Genomic DNA, 19491 nt, shown 5'->3' with positions numbered 1-19491 from the left:
GGGGGGGTCCGATGGAGGGGGGGTCGCTTGGGGGGGGGTTCCATGGGGGGGGGTTCCATGGGGGGGGGTTCCATGGAGGGGGGGTCTCTCGGGTGGGGGGGTTCCATGGGGGGGGGTTCCATGGGGGGGGGTTCCATGGAGGGGGGGTCTCTCGGGTGGGGGGGTTCCATGGGGGGGGGGTGTCTCTTGGGTGGGGGGGTTCCATGGAGGGGGGTCTCTTGGGTGGGGGGGTTCCATGGGGGGGGGGTCTCTCGGGTGGGGGGGGGTTCCATGGGGGGGGGTTCCATGGAGGGGGGGTCTCTTGGGTGGGGGGGTTCCATGGGGGGGGGTCTCTCGGGTGGGGGGGTTCCATGGGGGGGGGGTCCATGGAGGGGGGGTCTCTCGGGTGGGGGGGTTCCATGGGGGGGGGTGTCTCTTGGGTGGGGGGGCGCTTGGGGGTGGGAGGAATCCGATGGGGGGGAGCACCCGGGGGGGGGGGGGGGGCCTTGAAGGGGGGGGGGTATGGGATGGGGGAGGGGGGTCTGAGGGGGGGGGTCCCTTGGGTGGGGGGTTCCATGGGGGGGGGGGCCGTGGGGGGGAGGGGGTCCCTTGGGGGGGGTCCCTTGGGGGGGGGGGGTTCCATGGGTGGGAGGGGGTGGGGGGGGTTGGGGGAGGGGGGGGTCCGATGGGGGGGGGGTCGCTTGGGGGGGATCGTGTGGGGGGGGGGTCCCTTGGGTGGGGGGGGTCATGGGGGGGGTTCCATGGAGGGGGGGGGGCCCTTGGCTGGGGGGGGGCTTGGGGGGGGGTGTCCCCTGGGGGGGCGCCCATGGGTGGGGGGGTGTCCCGTGGGGGGGGGGGGGGGGTCATGGGGGGGGGGGGGAGGAGGGGGCGGTGACCGGAAGTGACGCCGCAGGCGGAGGGGCGGGGCACGGTGACGGTGTCCAACGTCACGCTGACGGGGCGGCGCGAGGACCACGGGCGGGCCCTGGTGTGCGAGGCCGCCACCCCCGGGCTGGGCACGCGCAGCGCCAGCGTCATCCTCAGCGTCAGCCGTGAGGGCACTGGGGGGCACTGGGGGGCACTGGGAGGGGCTGGGAGGGGCTGGGAGGGACTGGGAGGGACTGGGACGGACTGGGAGGGGACTGGGAGGGGACGGGAGGGGACGGGAGGGGACTGGGAGGGACTGGGAGGGCACTGGGAGGGGCTGGGAGGGACTGGGAGAGACTGGGAGGAGAATGGGAGGGACTGGGAGGGACTGGGAGGGGACTAGGACGGACTGGGCGGGGACTGGGTGGGGACTGGGATAGACTGGGAGAGACTGGGAGGGGACTGGGATGGACTGGGAAGGGACTGGGAGGGGACTGGGAGGGACTGGGATGGACTGGGAGCACTGGGGGCACTGGGATGTACTGGGAGCACTGGGATGCACTGGGATGCACTGGGAGCACTGGGATGTGGCACTGGGAGCACTCGGATGTACTGGGATGTACTGGGATGCACTGGGAGCACTGGGATGTACTGGGATGTACTGGGAGCACTGGGAGCATTGGGATGCACTGGGACGCACTGGGAGCCCTGGGACGCACTGGGAGCACTGGGATGTACTGGGAGCACTGGGATGCACTGGGAGGCACTGGGATGCACTGAGATGCACTGGGAGCACTGGGATGCACTGGGATGTACTGGGATGCACTGGGAGCACTGGGATGCACTGGGAGCACTGGGACGCTGCACTGTCCCTCTCCCAGGGGGCGTGTCCTGGGCCGGAGGGGGCGTGTCCTCCCTTTAGCCCCGCCCCTGACCACGCCCCCCCCCCGCAGACCCCCCCCAGGCGCTCTGGCTGGAGGCCCCGCCCCCCAACGCCACCTTCCGCGTGGGGGCGCGCGTGCGCCTGGGCTGCCACGCGCGGGGGGGGCACCCGCCCCCCCGCCTCCTCTGGAGCAAGGTAACACCCCCCCCCCGGGGACCCAGGGACTGGGAGGGACTGGGGGGGACTGGGATATACTGGGGGGGACTGGGATGCGACTGGGGGGCACTGGGAGGGAACTGGCATATACTGGGAGGGACTGGGATGGGACTGGGATATACTGGGAGGGACTGGGAGGGAACTGGGCTATACTGGGAGGGACTGGGAGGGTACTGGGATATACTGGGAGGGACTGGGAGGGAGTGGGATGGGACTGGGAGGGACTGGGGGGCACTGGGAGGGAACTGGGAGACACTGGGATGGGTCTGGGGGACACTGGGAGGGAACTGGGCTGTACTGGGAGGGACTAGGGTGGACTGGGAGGGACTGGGAGGGACTGGGATGGGTCTGGGGGGCACTGGGAGGGAACTGGGCTGTACTGGGAGGGACTGGGAGGGACTGGGATGGGACTGGGGGGCACTGGGATGGACTGGGCTGTACTGGGAGGGACTGTGAGGGACTGGGATGGGACTGGGGGGCACTGGGATGGACTGGGCTGTACTGGGATGGGACTGCGAGAGTACTGGTGTGTACTGGTGTACACTGGTGGGGACTGGGCTATACTGGGAGGGGACTGGGAGGGTACTGGGCTATACTGGTGGGGACTGGGCTATACTGGGAGGGGACCGGGAGGGGACTGGTGTGTTCTGGGCTATACTGGGAGGGACTGGGCTATACTGGGAGGGGACTGGGAGGGTACTGGGCTATACTGGGAGGGACTGGGCTATACTGGGAGGGGACTGGGAGGGTACTGGGCTGTACTGGGAGGGACTGGGCTGTACTGGGAGGCGACCGGAAGGGTATTGGGCTATACTGGGAGGGACTGGGAGGGGACTGGTGTGTACTGGGCTATACTGGGAGGGACTGGGCTGTACTGGGAGGCGACTGGGAGCGTATTGGGCTGTACTGGGAGGGACTGGGCTGTACTGGGAGGGGACTGGGCTGTACTGGGAAGGACTGGGCTATACTGGGAGGGACTGGGCTGTACTGGGAGGGGACCGGAAGGGTATTGGGCTATACTGGGAGGGACTGGGAGGGGACTGGTGTGTACTGGGCTATACTGGGGGGCTATACTGGGAGGGACTGGGCTGTACTGGGATGGGACTGCGAGAGTACTGGTGTGTACTGGTGTACACTGGTGGGGACTGGGCTATACTGGGAGGGGACCGGGAGGGGACTGGTGTGTACTGGGCTATACTGGAAGGGACTGGGCTATACTGGGAGGGGACTGGGAGGGTACTGGGCTATACTGGTGGGGACTGGGCTATACTGGGAGGGGACCGGGAGGGGACTGGTGTGTTCTGGGCTATACTGGGAGGGACTGGGCTATACTGGGAGGGGACTGGGAGGGTACTGGGCTATACTGGGAGGGACTGGGCTATACTGGGAGGGGACTGGGAGGGTACTGGGCTGTACTGGGAGGGACTGGGCTGTACTGGGAGGCGACCGGAAGGGTATTGGGCTATACTGGGAGGGACTGGGAGGGGACTGGTGTGTACTGGGCTATACTGGGAGGGACTGGGCTGTACTGGGAGGCGACTGGGAGCGTATTGGGCTGTACTGGGAGGGACTGGGCTGTACTGGGAGGGGACTGGGCTGTACTGGGAAGGACTGGGCTATACTGGGAGGGACTGGGCTGTACTGGGAGGGGACCGGAAGGGTATTGGGCTATACTGGGAGGGACTGGGAGGGGACTGGTGTGTACTGGGCTATACTGGGAGGGACTGGGCTATACTGGGAGGGGACCGAGAGGGCACTAGGCTATACTGGGAGGGACTGGGCTATACTGGGAGGGGACCGAGAGGGCACTGGGCTATACTGGTGGGGACTGGGCTATACTGGGAGGGGACCGGGAGGGGACTGGTGTGTACTGGGCTATACTGGGAGGGACTGGGCTATACTGGGAGGGGACTGGGAGGGGACTGGGCTATACTGGGAGGGACTGGGCTATACTGGGAGGGGACTGGGAGGCTACTGGTGTGTACTGGGCTACACTGGGAGGGACTGGGCTATACTGGGAGGGGACTGGGAGGGTACTGGGCTATACTGGGAGGGAGCTGGGCTGTACTGGTGTGTACTGGGCTATACTGGTGTGTACTGGGCTGTACTGGTGTGTACTGGGCTATACTGGGAGGGTACTGGGCTATACTGGGAGGGGACTGGGCTGTACTGGGAGGGGACTGGGCTGTACTGGTGTGTACTGGGCTATACTGGGAGGGACTGGGCTATACTGGTGTGTACTGGGCTGTACTGGTGTGTACTGGGCTATACTGGGAAGGACTGGGCTGTACTGGGAGGGACTGGGCTATACTGGTGTGTACTGGGCTATACTGGGAGGGGACTGGGCTATACTGGGAGGGGACTGAGAGGGGACTGGGCTGTACTGGGAGGGACTGGGCTGTACTGGTGTGTACTGGGCTATACTGGGAGGGGACTGGGCTATACTGGGAGGGGACTGAGAGGGGACTGGGCTGTACTGGGAGGGGACTGGGCTGTACTGGGAGGGGACTGGGCTGTACTGGTGTGTACTGGGCTATACTGGGAGGGGACTGGGCTGTACTGGTGTGTACTGGGCTGTACTGGGAGGGGACTGGGCTGTACTGGGAGGGGACTGGGCTGTACTGGTGTGTACTGGGCTATACTGGGAGGGGACTGGGCTGTACTGGTGTGTACTGGGCTGTACTGGTGCCCCCCAGGACGGGCGGCCGCTGAAGGAGGGGCCGCAGACGTCGGGGGGGTCGGTGGTGACCCGGGAGCTGCTGGTGACAGTGGCCCCCAGTGACAACGGGGCCACCTACCGCTGCGAGGCCAGCGGGGACCCCCCCCTCAGCGCCCACACCCGCCTGCGCGTCCTCTGTGAGCCACGGGCCACCGCGGGGGGGGCACGGGGGGCCATGGGTGACAGTGGCCACGGGGTGGTCTTGGGTGGCCATGGGGTGGCCACGGGGTGGCCTTGGGTGATGGGGGCCGTGGGGTGGCCACGGGATGACCATGGGGTGGCCTTGGGTGATGGTGGCCACGGGGTGGTCTTGGGTGGCCACGGGGTGGCCTTGGGTGGTGGTGGCCACAGGGTGGTCTTGGGTGGCCACGGGGTGGCCTTGGGTGATGGTGGCCACAGGGTGGTCTTGGGTGGCCACGGGGTGGCCTTGGGTGATGGTGGCCACAGGGTGGTCTTGGGTGGCCACAGGGTGGCCTTGGGTGATGGTGGCCACAGGGTGGTCTTGGGTGGCCATGGGGTGGCCTTGGGTGGCCTTGGGTTATGGTGGCCTTGGGTGGTCTTGGGTGATGGTGGCCATGGGGTGGCAACGGGATGACCATGGGGTGGCCTTGGGTGATGGTGGCCACAGGGTGGTCTTGGGTGGCCTTGGGTTATGGTGGCCTTGGGTGGTCTTGGGTGATGGTGGCCATGGAGTGGTCTTGGGTAGCCACAGGGTGGCCTTGGGTGATGGTGGCCATGGGATGGCCTTGGGTGGCCTTGGGTTATGGTGGCCACAGGGTGGTCTTGGGTGGCCATGGGGTGGCCAGGGGTGGCCTTGGGTGATGGTGGCCACAGGGTGGTCTTGGGTGGCCATGGGGTGGCCTTGGGTGATGGTGGCCACAGGGTGGTCTTGGGTGGCCACGGGGTGGCCTTGGGTGATGGTGGCCACAGGGTGGTCTTGGGTGGCCATGGGGTGGCCTTGGGTGGCCTTGGGTTATGGTGGCCTTGGGTGGTCTTGGGTGATGGTGGCCATGGGGTGGTCTTGGGTGGCCTTGGGCAACGGTGGCCATGGGGTGGCCTTGGGTGACGGTGGCCATGGGGTGGTCTTGGGTGGCCACGGGTTGGCCTTGGGTGATGGTGGCCGTGGGGTGGCCACGGGATGACCATGGCGTGGCCTTGGGTGATGGTGGCCACAGGGTGGTCTTGGGTGGCCACGGGGTGGCCTTGGGTGATGGTGGCCACACGGTGGTCTTGGGTGGCCACGGGGTGGCCTTGGGTGATGGTGGCCATGGGGTGGTCTGGGGTGGTCTTGGGTGATGGTGGCCATGGGGTGGCCACGGGATGACCATGGGGTGGCCTTGGGTGATGGTGGCCACAGGGTGGTCTTGGGTGGCCTTGGGTGATGGTGGCCATGGGGTGGTCTGGGGTGGCCTTGGGTGATGGTGGCCATGGGGTGGTCTGGGGTGGCCATCAGGTGGCCATGGGGAGATGGTGGCCATGGGGTGGCCTTGGGTGATGGTGGCCACAGGGTGGTCTTGGGTGGCCACGGGGTGGCCTTGGGTGGTGGTGGCCACAGGGTGGTCTTGGGTGGCCATGGGGTGGCCTTGGGTGATGGTGGCCACAGGGTGGTCTTGGGTGGCCACGGGGTGGCCTTGGGTGATGGTGGCCATGGGGTGGTCTTGGGTGGCCTTGGGCAACGGTGGCCATGGGGTGGCCTTGGGTGACAGTGGCCATGGGGTGGTTTTGGGTGGCCATCAGGTGGCCATGGGGAGATGGTGGCCACGGGGTGGCCTTGGGTGGCCATGGGGTGGCCTTGGGTGGCCTTGGGTGATGGTGGCCACGGGGTGGTCTTGGGTGGCCACAGGGTGGCCTTGGGTGATGGTGGCCATGGGGTGGTCTTGGGTGGCCACAGGGTGGCTTTGGTTGATGGTGGCCACGGGGAGATCTTGGGTGGCCACGGAGTGATGGTGGCCGTGGGGTGGCCGGGGGGAGATGGTGGCCTTGGGTGCCGCTGGCCCTGTGGTGGCCACGCCATCCCAGCCACGCCCCCCCCGCCCCCCGTCCCCCCCCCCGTGGTGACCCGTCTGTCCCCTCTGGGTGGCCCCAGTCCCCCCGCTGGCGGTGGCCATCACGGTGGCCCCCGGCGAGGTGCGACCCGGCCAAACCTTGCTGCTCACTTGCCTGGCCGGCAGCGCCCACCCCGCCCCCGCCCTGCGCTGGCACCGCCAAGGCCACCCGTGCGTCCCCTCCCCCCCCCCCTCGTCACCTCCCTGTCCCCTCCCTGTCCCCTCCCCCCCCCCCGTCACCTCCCCCCTGGCCACAAATGGCCACAAATGGCCACAATGGCCCCAATGTCCCCCCCATGTCCCCAAATGGCCCCAATGTCTCCAAATGTCCCCAATGTCCCCCCTGTCCCCAAATGTCCCCAATGTCCCCAAATGTCCCCCATGTCCCCAATGTCCCCAGATGTCTCCAAATGTCCCCAATGTCCCAAATGTCCCCCCTGTCCCCAATGTCCCCAATGTCCCCAAATGTCCCCAATGTCCCCAATGTCCCCCCATGTCCCCAATGTCCCCAAATGTCCCCTATGTCCCCAATGTCCCCAATGTCCCCCCTGTCCCCAAATGTCCCCAAATGTCCCCCCATGTCCCCAATGTCCCCAATGTCCCCCCTGTCCCCAAATGTCCCCAAATGTCCCCCCTGTCCCCAATGTCCCCAATGTCCCCCATGTCCCCAAATGTGCCCCAATGTCCCCCCATGTCCCCAATGTCCCCAAATGTCCCCAATGTCCCCCATGTCCCCAATGTCCCCAAATGTCCCCAATGTCCCTCGTATCTCAATGTCCCCCCACATCCCAATGTCCCCAATGTCCCCCCTCTCCCCAATGTCCCCAACATCCCCAAATGTCCCCAATGTCCTCCCCGTATCTCAATGTCCCCATGTCCCCAACGTCCCCAAATGTCCCCCATGTCCCCAAATGTCCCCCATGTCCCCCCACATCCCAATGTCCCCCCTGTCCCCCATGTCCCCAACATTCCCCGTCCCCCCTGTCCCCAAATGTCCCCCCACACCCCAACGTCCCCCCTGGCCCCAACGTCCCCATGACCCCGCGGTGTCCCCGTGTCCCCAACGTCCCCCCTGTCCCTCCCCCATCCCAGTGTCCCCAATGTCCCCATGTCCCCAACGTCCCCCCCCGTCCCCATGACCCGCAGTGTCCCCATGTCCCCAATGTCCCCGTTTCCCCAACGTCCCCCCTGTCCCCCCCGTCCCTGTGACCCCGCGGTGTCCCCGTGTCCCCAATGTCCCCAACGTCCCCCCCCGTCCCCGTGACCCCACAGTGTCCCCGTGTCCCCAACGTCCCTGTGTCCCCAACGTCCCCCCTGTCCCCAGTGTCCCCGTGACCCCGCAGTGTCCCCGTGTCCCCAATGTCCCCAACGTCCCCCCCCGTCCCCATGACCCGCGGTGTCCCCATGTCCCCCATGTCCCCAACGTCCCCCCTGTCCCCCCCCGTCCCCGTGTCCCCAATGTCCCCGTGTCCCCAACGTCCCCCCTGTCCCCATGTCCCCAATGTCCCCTTGTCCCCATGTCCGCCCCGTCCCAATGTCCCCGTGTCCCCAATGTCCCCGTGACCCCGCAGTGTCCCTGTGTCCCCAGTGTCCCCCCTGTCCCCCCCGTCCCCGTGTCCCCAATGTCCCCGTGTCCCCAACGTCCCCCCTGTCCCCAATGTCCCCGTGACCCCGCGGTGTCCCCGTGTCCCCAACGTCCCCCCTGTCCCCCCGTCCCCGTGTCCCCAACGTCCCCATGTCCCCAATGTCCCCGTGTCCCCAACGTCCCCCCGTCCTCCCCGTCCCCATGTCCCCAATGTCCCCGTGTCCCCAATGTCCCCGTGACCCCGCGGTGTCCCCGTGTCCCCAGTGTCCCCCGTGTCCCCAATGTCCCCGTGTCCCCCCCGTCCCCGTGACCCCGCGGTGTCCCCGTGTCCCCAGGCTGGAGGGGGAGTCGTTGCCGCTGGCCCCGGGGGCCTTCGGGGGGGGTGACGGCCGGCTCCCGCCTGCGGCTACTGGTGGCCGTGGGGGACCAGGGCCAGCGCGTCACCTGCCAGGCCACCAGCCCCGCCCTGGGGGTGACCGTCAGCGCCGCCCACGTCCTGCTCGTGCGCCGTGAGTCCCCACTGGGAGCACTGGGAGGGACTGGGAGGGACTGGGAGGGACTGGGAGGGCACTGGGATAGACTGGGAGGGGACTGGGAGGGACTGGGACGTACTGGGAGGGACTGGGAGGGCACTGGGACAGTCTGGGAGGGACTGGGAGGGCACTGGGACATACTGGGAGGGGACTGGGATAGACTGGGAGGGGACTGGGAGGGACTGGGAGGGCACTGGGACATACTGGGAGGGCACTGGGATAGACTGGGAGGGACTGGGACGTACTGGGAGGGCACTGGGAGGGACTGGGAGGGCACTGGGACGGACTGGGAGGGGACTGGGAGGGACTGGGAGGGCACTGGGACATACTGGGAGGGGACTGGGACAGACTGGGAGGGCACTGGGAGGGCACTGGGACATACTGGGAGGGGACTGGGATAGACTGGGAGGGGACTGGGAGGCAGTTGGGAGGGACTGGGGCATACTGGGAGGGACTGGGAGGGCACTGGGAGGGACCGGGAGGTGGTTGGGAGGGACTGGGACATACTGGGAGGCACTTGGGAGGGACTGGGATATACTGGGATGCCACTGGGGATTACTGGGAGGGGACTGGGAGGGACTGGGACATACTGGGAGGGCACTGGGACATACTGGGAGGGGACTGGGAGGGACTGGGACATACTGGGAGGGGACTGGGACATACTGGGAGGGGACTGGGAGGGACTGGGACATACTGGGAGGGGACTGGGACATACTGGGAGTGGACTGGGAGGGACTGGGACATACTGGGAGGGGACTGGGACATACTGGGAGTGGACTGGGAGGGACTGGGACATACTGGGAGGGCACTGGGAGGGACTGGGAGGCGGTTGGGAGGGACTGGGACATACTGGGAGGGCACTGGGAGGGACTGGGAGGCAGTTGGGAGGGACTGGGATGTACTGGGAGGGGACTGGGAGGGACTGGGACATATTGGGAGGGACTGGGATGGATTGGGAAGGGACTGGGAGGGACTGGGATGGCACTGGAAGGGCACTGGGGGTTACTGGGGGATACTGGGATGCCACCGGGGGTTACTGGGAGGGACTGGGAGGGCTCTGCGGGGTTACTGGGGGCTACCGGGAGCACTGGGATGCCGGTGGGGGTTACTGGGAGGGACTGGGCAGGCGCTCTGGGATTCCTGGGGGTTACTGGGAGGGACTGGGAGGGGCCGGGGGGGTTTACTGGGAGCGCTCCCCCCCTCCCCAGACCCCCCCCAGTTCGGGGTGGGGCCGGGGACGCTGGTGGTGGCCCGGGAGCACGAGGGGACCCAGTTGCCCCTGGCCGTGGTGGCCCATCCCCCCGTGGAGAGCTGCGTCTGGAGCCTGCGCGGCCGCCCCCTGCGGCCCGGTCAGCACTGGGAGGCACTGGGAGGCACTGGGAGGCACTGGGAGGGGGGGCTGGGGGCACTGGGAGGCACTGGGATGTACTGGGAGGGGATCTGGAGGCGCTAGGGGGGCACTGGGAGGCACTGGGATGTACTGGGAAGTACTGGGAGGGGGGCGGGGGGCACTGGGATGTACTGGGAGGCACTGGGAGGGGGGGCGGGGGGTACTGGAAGGCACTGGGAGGCACTGGGGGGGCACTGGGGGGCACTGGGAGGCACTGGGATGTACTGGGAGGCACTGGGAGGGGGGACTGGGGGCACTGGGAGGCACTGGGAGGGGGGCGGGGGGCACTGGGAGGCACTGGGATGTACTGGGAGGCACTGGGAGGGGATCTAGAGGCACTGGGAGGCACTGGGATGTACTGGGAGGCACTGGGAGGGTAGGCTGGGGGCACTGGGAGGCACTGGGAGGCACTGGGAGGGGAGCGGGGGGCACTGGGAGGCACTGGGATGTACTGGGAGGCACTGGGAGGGGGGCGGGGGGCACTGGGATGTACTGGGAGGCACTGGGAGGGTGGGCTGGGGGCACTGGGGGGCACTGGGATGTACTGGGAGGCACTGGGAGGGGATCTAGAGGCACTGGGATGTACTGGGAGGCACTGGGAGGGGGGGCTGGGGGCACTGGGAGGCACTGGGATGTACTGGGAGGGGATCTGGAGGCGCTAGGGGGGCACTGGGAGGCACTGGGATGTACTGGTAGGCACTGGGAAGGGATCTAGAGGCACTGGGAGGCACTGGGAGGGGGGGCTGGGGGCACTGGGGGGCACTGGGATGTACTGGGAGGGGATCTGGAGGCGCTAGGGGGGCACTGGGAGGCACTGGGATGTACTGGTAGGCACTGGGAAGGGATCTAGAGGCACTGGGAGGCACTGGGAGGGGAGCGGGGGGCACTGGGAGGCACTGGGATGTACTGGGAGGCACTGGGAGGGGATCTAGAGGCACTGGGAGGCACTGGGATGTACTGGGAGGCACTGGGAGGGTAGGCTGGGGGCACTGGGAGGCACTGGGAGGCACTGGGAGGGGAGCGGGGGGCACTGGGAGGCACTGGGATGTACTGGGAGGCACTGGGAGGGGGGCGGGGGGCACTGGGATGTACTGAGAGGCACTGGGAGGGGATCTAGAGGCACTGGGATGTACTGGGAGGCACTGGGAGGGTAGGCTGGGGGCACTGGGAGGCACTGGGAGGCACTGGGAGGGGGGCGGGGGGCACTGGAATGTACTGGGAGGCACTGGGAGGCACTGGGAGGGGGGCGGGGGGCACTGGAATGTACTGGGAGGCACTGGGAGGGGATCTAGAGGCACTGGGAGGCACTGGGAGGCACTGGGAGGGGGGCGGGGGGCAATGGGATGTACTGGGAGGCAATGGGAGGGGGGGCTGGGGGCACTGGGAGGCACTGGGATGTACTGGGAGGCACTGGGAGGAGATCTGGGGACACTAGGGGGGCACTGGGAGGCACTGGGAGGGGAGCAGGGGGTACTGGGAGGCACTGGGATGTACTGGGAGGGGATCTGGAGGCGCTGGGGGGGCACTGGGGGGCACTGGGAGGTGGGGTTGGGGGCACTGGGAGGCACTGGGAGGGGATCTGGAGGCACTAGGGGGGCACTGGGAGGCACTGGGATGTACTGGGAGGCACTGGGAGGGTGGGCTGGGGGCACTGGGAGGCACTGGGAGGTACTGGGAGGCACTGGGAGGGTGGGCTGGTGGCACTGGGGGGCACTGGGATCTACTGGGAGGCACTGGGAGGGGGGGCTGGGGGCACTGGGGGGCACTGGGATGTACTGGGAGGCACTGGGAGGGTGGGCTGGTGGCACTGGGGGGCACTGGGATCTACTGGGAGGCACTGGGAGGGGGGACTGGGGGCACTGGGGGGCACTGGGATGTACTGGGAGGCACTGGGAGGGGGGGCTGGGGGCAGTGAGAGGCACTGGGATGTACTGGGAGGCACTGGGAGGGGGGGTGGGGGGTACTGGAAGGCACTGGGAGGCACTGGGGGGGCACTGGGAGGCACTGGGATGTACTGGGAGGCACTGGGAGGGGGGACTGGGGGCACTGGGAGGCACTGGGAGGCACTGGGAGGGGGGACTGGGGGCACTGGGAGGCACTGGGAGGCACTGGGAGGGGGGACTGGGGGCACTGGGAGGCACTGGGATGTACTGGGAGGCACTGGGAGGGGGGACTGGGGGCACTGGGAGGCACTGGGAGGCACTGGGAGGGGGGACTGGGGGCACTGGAAGGCACTGGGAGGCACTGGGGGGGCACTGGGGGGCACTGGGAGGCACTGGGATGTACTGGGAGGCACTGGGAGGGGGGACTGGGGGCACTGGGAGGCACTGGGAGGGGGGCGGGGGGCACTGGGAGGCACTGGGATGTACTGGGAGGCACTGGGAGGGGATCTAGAGGCACTGGGAGGCACTGGGATGTACTGGGAGGCACTGGGAGGGTAGGCTGGGGGCACTGGGAGGCACTGGGAGGCACTGGGAGGGGAGCGGGGGGCACTGGGAGGCACTGGGATGTACTGGGAGGCACTGGGAGGGGGGCGGGGGGCACTGGGAGGCACTGGGATGTACTGGGAGGCACTGGGAGGGTAGGCTGGGGGCACTGGGAGGCACTGGGAGGCACTGGGAGGGGAGCGGGGGGCACTGGGAGGCACTGGGATGTACTGGGAGGCACTGGGAGGGGGGCGGGGGGCACTGGGATGTACTGGGAGGCACTGGGAGGGTGGGCTGGGGGCACTGGGGGGCACTGGGATGTACTGGGAGGCACTGGGAGGGGATCTAGAGGCACTGGGATGTACTGGGAGGCACTGGGAGGGGGGGCTGGGGGCACTGGGAGGCACTGGGATGTACTGGGAGGGGATCTGGAGGCGCTAGGGGGGCACTGGGAGGCACTGGGATGTACTGGTAGGCACTGGGAAGGGATCTAGAGGCACTGGGAGGCACTGGGAGGGGGGGCTGGGGGCACTGGGGGGCACTGGGATGTACTGGGAGGGGATCTGGAGGCGCTAGGGGGGCACTGGGAGGCACTGGGATGTACTGGTAGGCACTGGGAAGGGATCTAGAGGCACTGGGAGGCACTGGGAGGGGAGCGGGGGGCACTGGGAGGCACTGGGATGTACTGGGAGGCACTGGGAGGGGATCTAGAGGCACTGGGAGGCACTGGGATGTACTGGGAGGCACTGGGAGGGTAGGCTGGGGGCACTGGGAGGCACTGGGAGGCACTGGGAGGGGAGCGGGGGGCACTGGGAGGCACTGGGATGTACTGGGAGGCACTGGGAGGGGGGCGGGGGGCACTGGGATGTACTGAGAGGCACTGGGAGGGGATCTAGAGGCACTGGGATGTACTGGGAGGCACTGGGAGGGTAGGCTGGGGGCACTGGGAGGCACTGGGAGGCACTGGGAGGGGGGCGGGGGGCACTGGAATGTACTGGGAGGCACTGGGAGGCACTGGGAGGGGGGCGGGGGGCACTGGAATGTACTGGGAGGCACTGGGAGGGGATCTAGAGGCACTGGGAGGCACTGGGAGGCACTGGGAGGGGGGCGGGGGGCAATGGGATGTACTGGGAGGCAATGGGAGGGGGGGCTGGGGGCACTGGGAGGCACTGGGATGTACTGGGAGGCACTGGGAGGAGATCTGGGGACACTAGGGGGGCACTGGGAGGCACTGGGAGGGGAGCAGGGGGTACTGGGAGGCACTGGGATGTACTGGGAGGGGATCTGGAGGCGCTGGGGGGGCACTGGGGGGCACTGGGAGGTGGGGTTGGGGGCACTGGGAGGCACTGGGAGGGGATCTGGAGGCACTAGGGGGGCACTGGGAGGCACTGGGATGTACTGGGAGGCACTGGGAGGGTGGGCTGGGGGCCCTGGGAGGCACTGGGAGGTACTGGGAGGCACTGGGAGGGTGGGCTGGTGGCACTGGGGGGCACTGGGATCTACTGGGAGGCACTGGGAGGGGGGGCTGGGGGCACTGGGGGGCACTGGGATGTACTGGGAGGCACTGGGAGGGTGGGCTGGTGGCACTGGGGGGCACTGGGATCTACTGGGAGGCACTGGGAGGGGGGACTGGGGGCACTGGGGGGCACTGGGATGTACTGGGAGGCACTGGGAGGGGGGGCTGGGGGCAGTGAGAGGCACTGGGATGTACTGGGAGGCACTGGGAGGGGGGGTGGGGGGTACTGGAAGGCACTGGGAGGCACTGGGGGGGCACTGGGAGGCACTGGGATGTACTGGGAGGCACTGGGAGGGGGGACTGGGGGCACTGGGAGGCACTGGGAGGCACTGGGAGGGGGGACTGGGGGCACTGGGAGGCACTGGGAGGCACTGGGAGGGGGGACTGGGGGCACTGGGAGGCACTGGGATGTACTGGGAGGCACTGGGAGGGGGGACTGGGGGCACTGGGAGGCACTGGGAGGCACTGGGAGGGGGGACTGGGGGCACTGGAAGGCACTGGGAGGCACTGGGGGGGCACTGGGGGGCACTGGGAGGCACTGGGATGTACTGGGAGGCACTGGGAGGGGGGACTGGGGGCACTGGGAGGCACTGGGAGGGGGGCGGGGGGCACTGGGAGGCACTGGGATGTACTGGGAGGCACTGGGAGGGGATCTAGAGGCACTGGGAGGCACTGGGATGTACTGGGAGGCACTGGGAGGGTAGGCTGGGGGCACTGGGAGGCACTGGGAGGCACTGGGAGGGGAGCGGGGGGCACTGGGAGGCACTGGGATGTACTGGGAGGCACTGGGAGGGGGGCGGGGGGCACTGGGATGTACTGGGAGGCACTGGGAGGGTGGGCTGGGGGCACTGGGGGGCACTGGGATGTACTGGGAGGCACTGGGAGGGGATCTAGAGGCACTGGGATGTACTGGGAGGCACTGGGAGGGGGGGCTGGGGGCACTGGGAGGCACTGGGATGTACTGGGAGGGGATCTGGAGGCGCTAGGGGGGCACTGGGAGGCACTGGGATGTACTGGTAGGCACTGGGAAGGGATCTAGAGGCACTGGGAGGCACTGGGAGGGGGGGCTGGGGGCACTGGGGGGCACTGGGATGTACTGGGAGGGGATCTGGAGGCGCTAGGGGGGCACTGGGAGGCACTGGGATGTACTGGTAGGCACTGGGAAGGGATCTAGAGGCACTGGGAGGCACTGGGAGGGGAGCGGGGGGCACTGGGAGGCACTGGGATGTACTGGGAGGCACTGGGAGGGGATCTAGAGGCACTGGGAGGCACTGGGATGTACTGGGAGGCACTGGGAGGGTAGGCTGGGGGCACTGGGAGGCACTGGGAGGCACTGGGAGGGGAGCGGGGGGCACTGGGAGGCACTGGGATGTACTGGGAGGCACTGGGAGGGGGGCGGGGGGCACTGGGATGTACTGAGAGGCACTGGGAGGGGATCTAGAGGCACTGGGATGTACTGGGAGGCACTGGGAGGGTAGGCTGGGGGCACTGGGAGGCACTGGGAGGCACTGGGAGGGGGGCGGGGGGCACTGGAATGTACTGGGAGGCACTGGGAGGCACTGGGAGGGGGGCGGGGGGCACTGGAATGTACTGGGAGGCACTGGGAGGGGATCTAGAGGCACTGGGAGGCACTGGGAGGCACTGGGAGGGGGGCGGGGGGCAATGGGATGTACTGGGAGGCAATGGGAGGGGGGGCTGGGGGCACTGGGAGGCACTGGGATGTACTGGGAGGCACTGGGAGGAGATCTGGGGACACTAGGGGGGCACTGGGAGGCACTGGGAGGGGAGCAGGGGGTACTGGGAGGCACTGGGATGTACTGGGAGGGGATCTGGAGGCGCTGGGGGGGCACTGGGGGGCACTGGGAGGTGGGGTTGGGGGCACTGGGAGGCACTGGGAGGGGATCTGGAGGCACTAGGGGGGCACTGGGAGGCACTGGGATGTACTGGGAGGCACTGGGAGGGTGGGCTGGGGGCACTGGGAGGCACTGGGAGGTACTGGGAGGCACTGGGAGGGTGGGCTGGTGGCACTGGGGGGCACTGGGATCTACTGGGAGGCACTGGGAGGGGGGGCTGGGGGCACTGGGGGGCACTGGGATGTACTGGGAGGCACTGGGAGGGTGGGCTGGTGGCACTGGGGGGCACTGGGATCTACTGGGAGGCACTGGGAGGGGGGACTGGGGGCACTGGGGGGCACTGGGATGTACTGGGAGGCACTGGGAGGGGGGGCTGGGGGCAGTGAGAGGCACTGGGATGTACTGGGAGGCACTGGGAGGGGGGGGTGGGGGGTACTGGAAGGCACTGGGAGGCACTGGGGGGGCACTGGGAGGCACTGGGATGTACTGGGAGGCACTGGGAGGGGGGGACTGGGGGCACTGGGAGGCACTGGGAGGCACTGGGAGGGGGGACTGGGGGCACTGGGAGGCACTGGGAGGCACTGGGAGGGGGGACTGGGGGCACTGGGAGGCACTGGGAGGGGATCTGGTGGCACTAGGGGGGCACTGGGAGGCACTGGGATGTACTGGGAGGCACTGGGAGGGGGGACTGGGGGCACTGGGAGGCCCTGGGATGTACTGGGAGGCACTGGGAGGAGATCTGGGGACACTAGGGGGGCACTGGGAGGCACTGGGAGGGGAGCAGGGGGTACTGGGAGGCACTGGGATGTACTGGGAGGCACTGGGAGGAGATCTGGGGACACTAGGGGGGCACTGGGAGGCACTGGGAGGGGAGCAGGGGGTACTGGGAGGCACTGGGATGTACTGGGAGGGGATCTGGAGGCACTGGGGGGGCACTGGGGGGCACTGGGAGGTGGGGTTGGGGGCACTGGGAGGCACTGGGAGGGGATCTGGGGGCAATAGGGGGGCACTGGGAGGCACTGGGATGTACTGGGAGGCACTGGGAGCGGGGCGGGGGGCACTGGGGGGCACTGGGATGTACTGGGAGGCACTGGGAGGGGGGGCTGGGGGCAGTGAGAGGCACTGGGATGTACTGGGAGGCACTGGGAGGGGGGGCTGGGGGCAGTGAGAGGCACTGGGATGTACTGGGAGGCACTGGGAGGGGGGCGGGGGGCACTGGGGGGCACTGGGATGTACTGGGAGGCACTGGGAGGTGGGGGTGGGGGCACTGAGAGGCACTGGGAGGCACTGGGAGGCACTAGGGGGACACTGGGAGGCACTGGGAGGTGGGGTTGGGGGCACTGGGAGGCACTGGGATGTACTGGGAGGCACTGGGAGGGGGGCTGGGGGCACTGGGAGGCACTGGGAGGGGATCTGGGGGCGCTGGGGTGGCACTGGGAGGCACTGGGATGTACTGGGATGCACTGGGAGGGGGGGCGGGGGGTACTGGAAGGCACCGGGAGGCACTGGGAGGGCACTGGGAGGCACTGGGATGTACTGGGAGGCACTGGGAGGGTGGGCTGGGGGCACTGGGAGGCACTGGGATGTACTGGGAGGCACTGGGAGGAGATCTGGGGACACTAGGGGGGCACTGGGAGGCACTGGGAGGGGAGCAGGGGGTACTGGGAGGCACTGGGATGTACTGGGAGGGGATCTGGAGGCGCTGGGGGGGCACTGGGGGGCACTGGGAGGTGGGGTTGGGGGCACTGGGAGGCACTGGGAGGGGATCTGGAGGCACTAGGGGGGCACTGGGAGGCACTGGGATGTACTGGGAGGCACTGGGAGGGTGGGCTGGGGGCACTGGGGGGCACTGGGATGTACTGAGAGGCACTGGGAGGGGATCTAGAGGCACTGGGAGGCATTGGGATGTACTGGGAGTCACTGGGAGGCACTGGGAGGCACTAGGGGGACACTGGGATGTACTGGGAGGCACTGGGAGGTGGGGGTGGGGGTACTGGGAGGCACTGGGATGTACTGGGAGGCACTGGGAGGGGGGGCTGGGGGCACTGGGAGGCAATGGGAGGCACTGGGAGGGGGGCAGGGGGCACTGGGATGTACTGGGAGGCACTGGGAGGGGATCTAGAGGCACTGGGAGGCACTGGGATGTACTGGGAGGCACTGGGAGGGGATCTAGAGGCACTGGGAGGCATTGGGATGTACTGGGAGTCACTGGGAGGCACTGGGAGGCACTAGGGGGACACTGGGATGTACTGGGAGGCACTGGGAGGTGGGGGTGGGGGTACTGGGAGGCACTGGGAGGCACTGGGAGGGGGGCAGGGGGCACTGGGATGTACTGGGAGGCACTGGGAGGGGGGCAGGGGGCACTGGGATGTACTGGGAGGCACTGGGAGGGGATCTAGAGGCACTGGGAGGCACTGGGATGTACTGGGAGTCACTGGGAGGGGATCTAGAGGCACTGGGAGGCATTGGGATGTACTGGGAGTCACTGGGAGGCACTGGGAGGCACTAGGGGGACACTGGGATGTACTGGGAGGCACTGGGAGGGGGGCTGGGGGCACTGGGAGGCACTGGGAGGCACTGGGAGGGGGGCAGGGGGCACTGGGATGTACTGGGAGGCACTGGGAGGGGGGCAGGGGGCACTGGGATGTACTGGGAGGCACTGGGAGGGGATCTAGAGGCACTGGGAGGCACTGGGATGTACTGGGAGGCACTGGGAGGGGGGGCTGGGGGCACTGGGAGGCACTGGGAGGGGGCGAGGGGGTTACTGGGAGCACTGGGAGGGCGCTGTGTCCCCCCTCCCCCCTCAGCCGACTCGGGGGGGGGGGGGGGGGATGTCCCTGACCTTGACCCCTGACCTTGACCCTTGACCCCGGCAGAGGGGTCCCCCCGCCACCAGCTGGGGGAGGGGATGTCCCTGGCCATCGCCAACGTCACCCGGGGGGACGCCGGCACCTACGGGGTGGAGTGTCACAACGCCGAGGGCACGGCCAGCACCCGCCTGCGCCTCCGCGTCCACTGTGCGACCCACGGCGACCCACACATCCCGCCCCACAGCGCCCCATGGCACCCTATGGCACCCTATAGCACCCTATAGCACCCCATGGCACCCTATGGGGGGGGGTGTCACAATGCCCAGGGCACGGCCAGCCCCCGCCTGCGCCTCCGCGTCCACTGGGCGACCCATAGATCCCGCCCCATAGCGCCCCATAGCGCCCCATGGCACCCTATGGCACCCTATAGCACCCTATGGCACCCTATAGCACCCTATGGGGGGGGGGGTGTCACAATGCCCAGGGCAGGGCCAGCCCCCGCCTGCGCCTCCGCGTCCACTGGGCGACCCACGGCGACCCACACATCCCGCCCCACAGCGCCCCATAGCGCCCCATGGCATCCCATGGCACCCCATGGCACCCCATGGCACCCTATGGCACCCTATGGCACCCTATGGGGGGGGGGGGTGTCACAATGCCCAGGGCACG

At 68.3% G+C, this 19491-nt stretch overlaps 1 protein-coding gene across 1 annotated transcript; it reads left to right on the top strand.

Annotated features, from left to right (window-relative positions):
* The first annotated feature begins 318 nt into the window (after nucleotides 1–318).
* On the top strand, nucleotides 319–19253 carry NPHS1 (NPHS1 adhesion molecule, nephrin). The gene is made up of 7 exons (XM_063319106.1): nucleotides 319–337; nucleotides 882–1031; nucleotides 1800–1924; nucleotides 4642–4801; nucleotides 8630–8803; nucleotides 10036–10176; nucleotides 18889–19253. The coding sequence occupies exons 1-7, from the start codon at nucleotides 319–321 to the stop codon at nucleotides 19104–19106; spliced, it is 987 nt and encodes a 328-aa protein (XP_063175176.1). The 3' UTR covers nucleotides 19107–19253.
* The last annotated feature ends 238 nt before the right edge of the window (nucleotides 19254–19491 follow it).

Source organism: Chroicocephalus ridibundus, chromosome 30 (genome assembly GCF_963924245.1).
Source record: "Chroicocephalus ridibundus chromosome 30, bChrRid1.1, whole genome shotgun sequence".
Taxonomy (NCBI): domain Eukaryota; kingdom Metazoa; phylum Chordata; class Aves; order Charadriiformes; family Laridae; genus Chroicocephalus; species Chroicocephalus ridibundus.
Note: the sequence above shows the minus strand (reverse complement) of the source record. Positions and strands in the feature narration are given on the sequence as shown.

What these genes read in the sequence shown, in the direction of transcription:
- NPHS1 (XM_063319106.1), top strand. An exon ending in CACCCGCCTGCGCGTCCTCT is followed by an intron (nt 4,802 to 8,629) that starts GTGAGCCACGGG and finishes CCGTGTCCCCAG; the next exon opens with GCTGGAGGGGGAGTCGTTGC. An exon ending in CCACGTCCTGCTCGTGCGCC is followed by an intron (nt 8,804 to 10,035) that starts GTGAGTCCCCAC and finishes CCCCCTCCCCAG; the next exon opens with ACCCCCCCCAGTTCGGGGTG.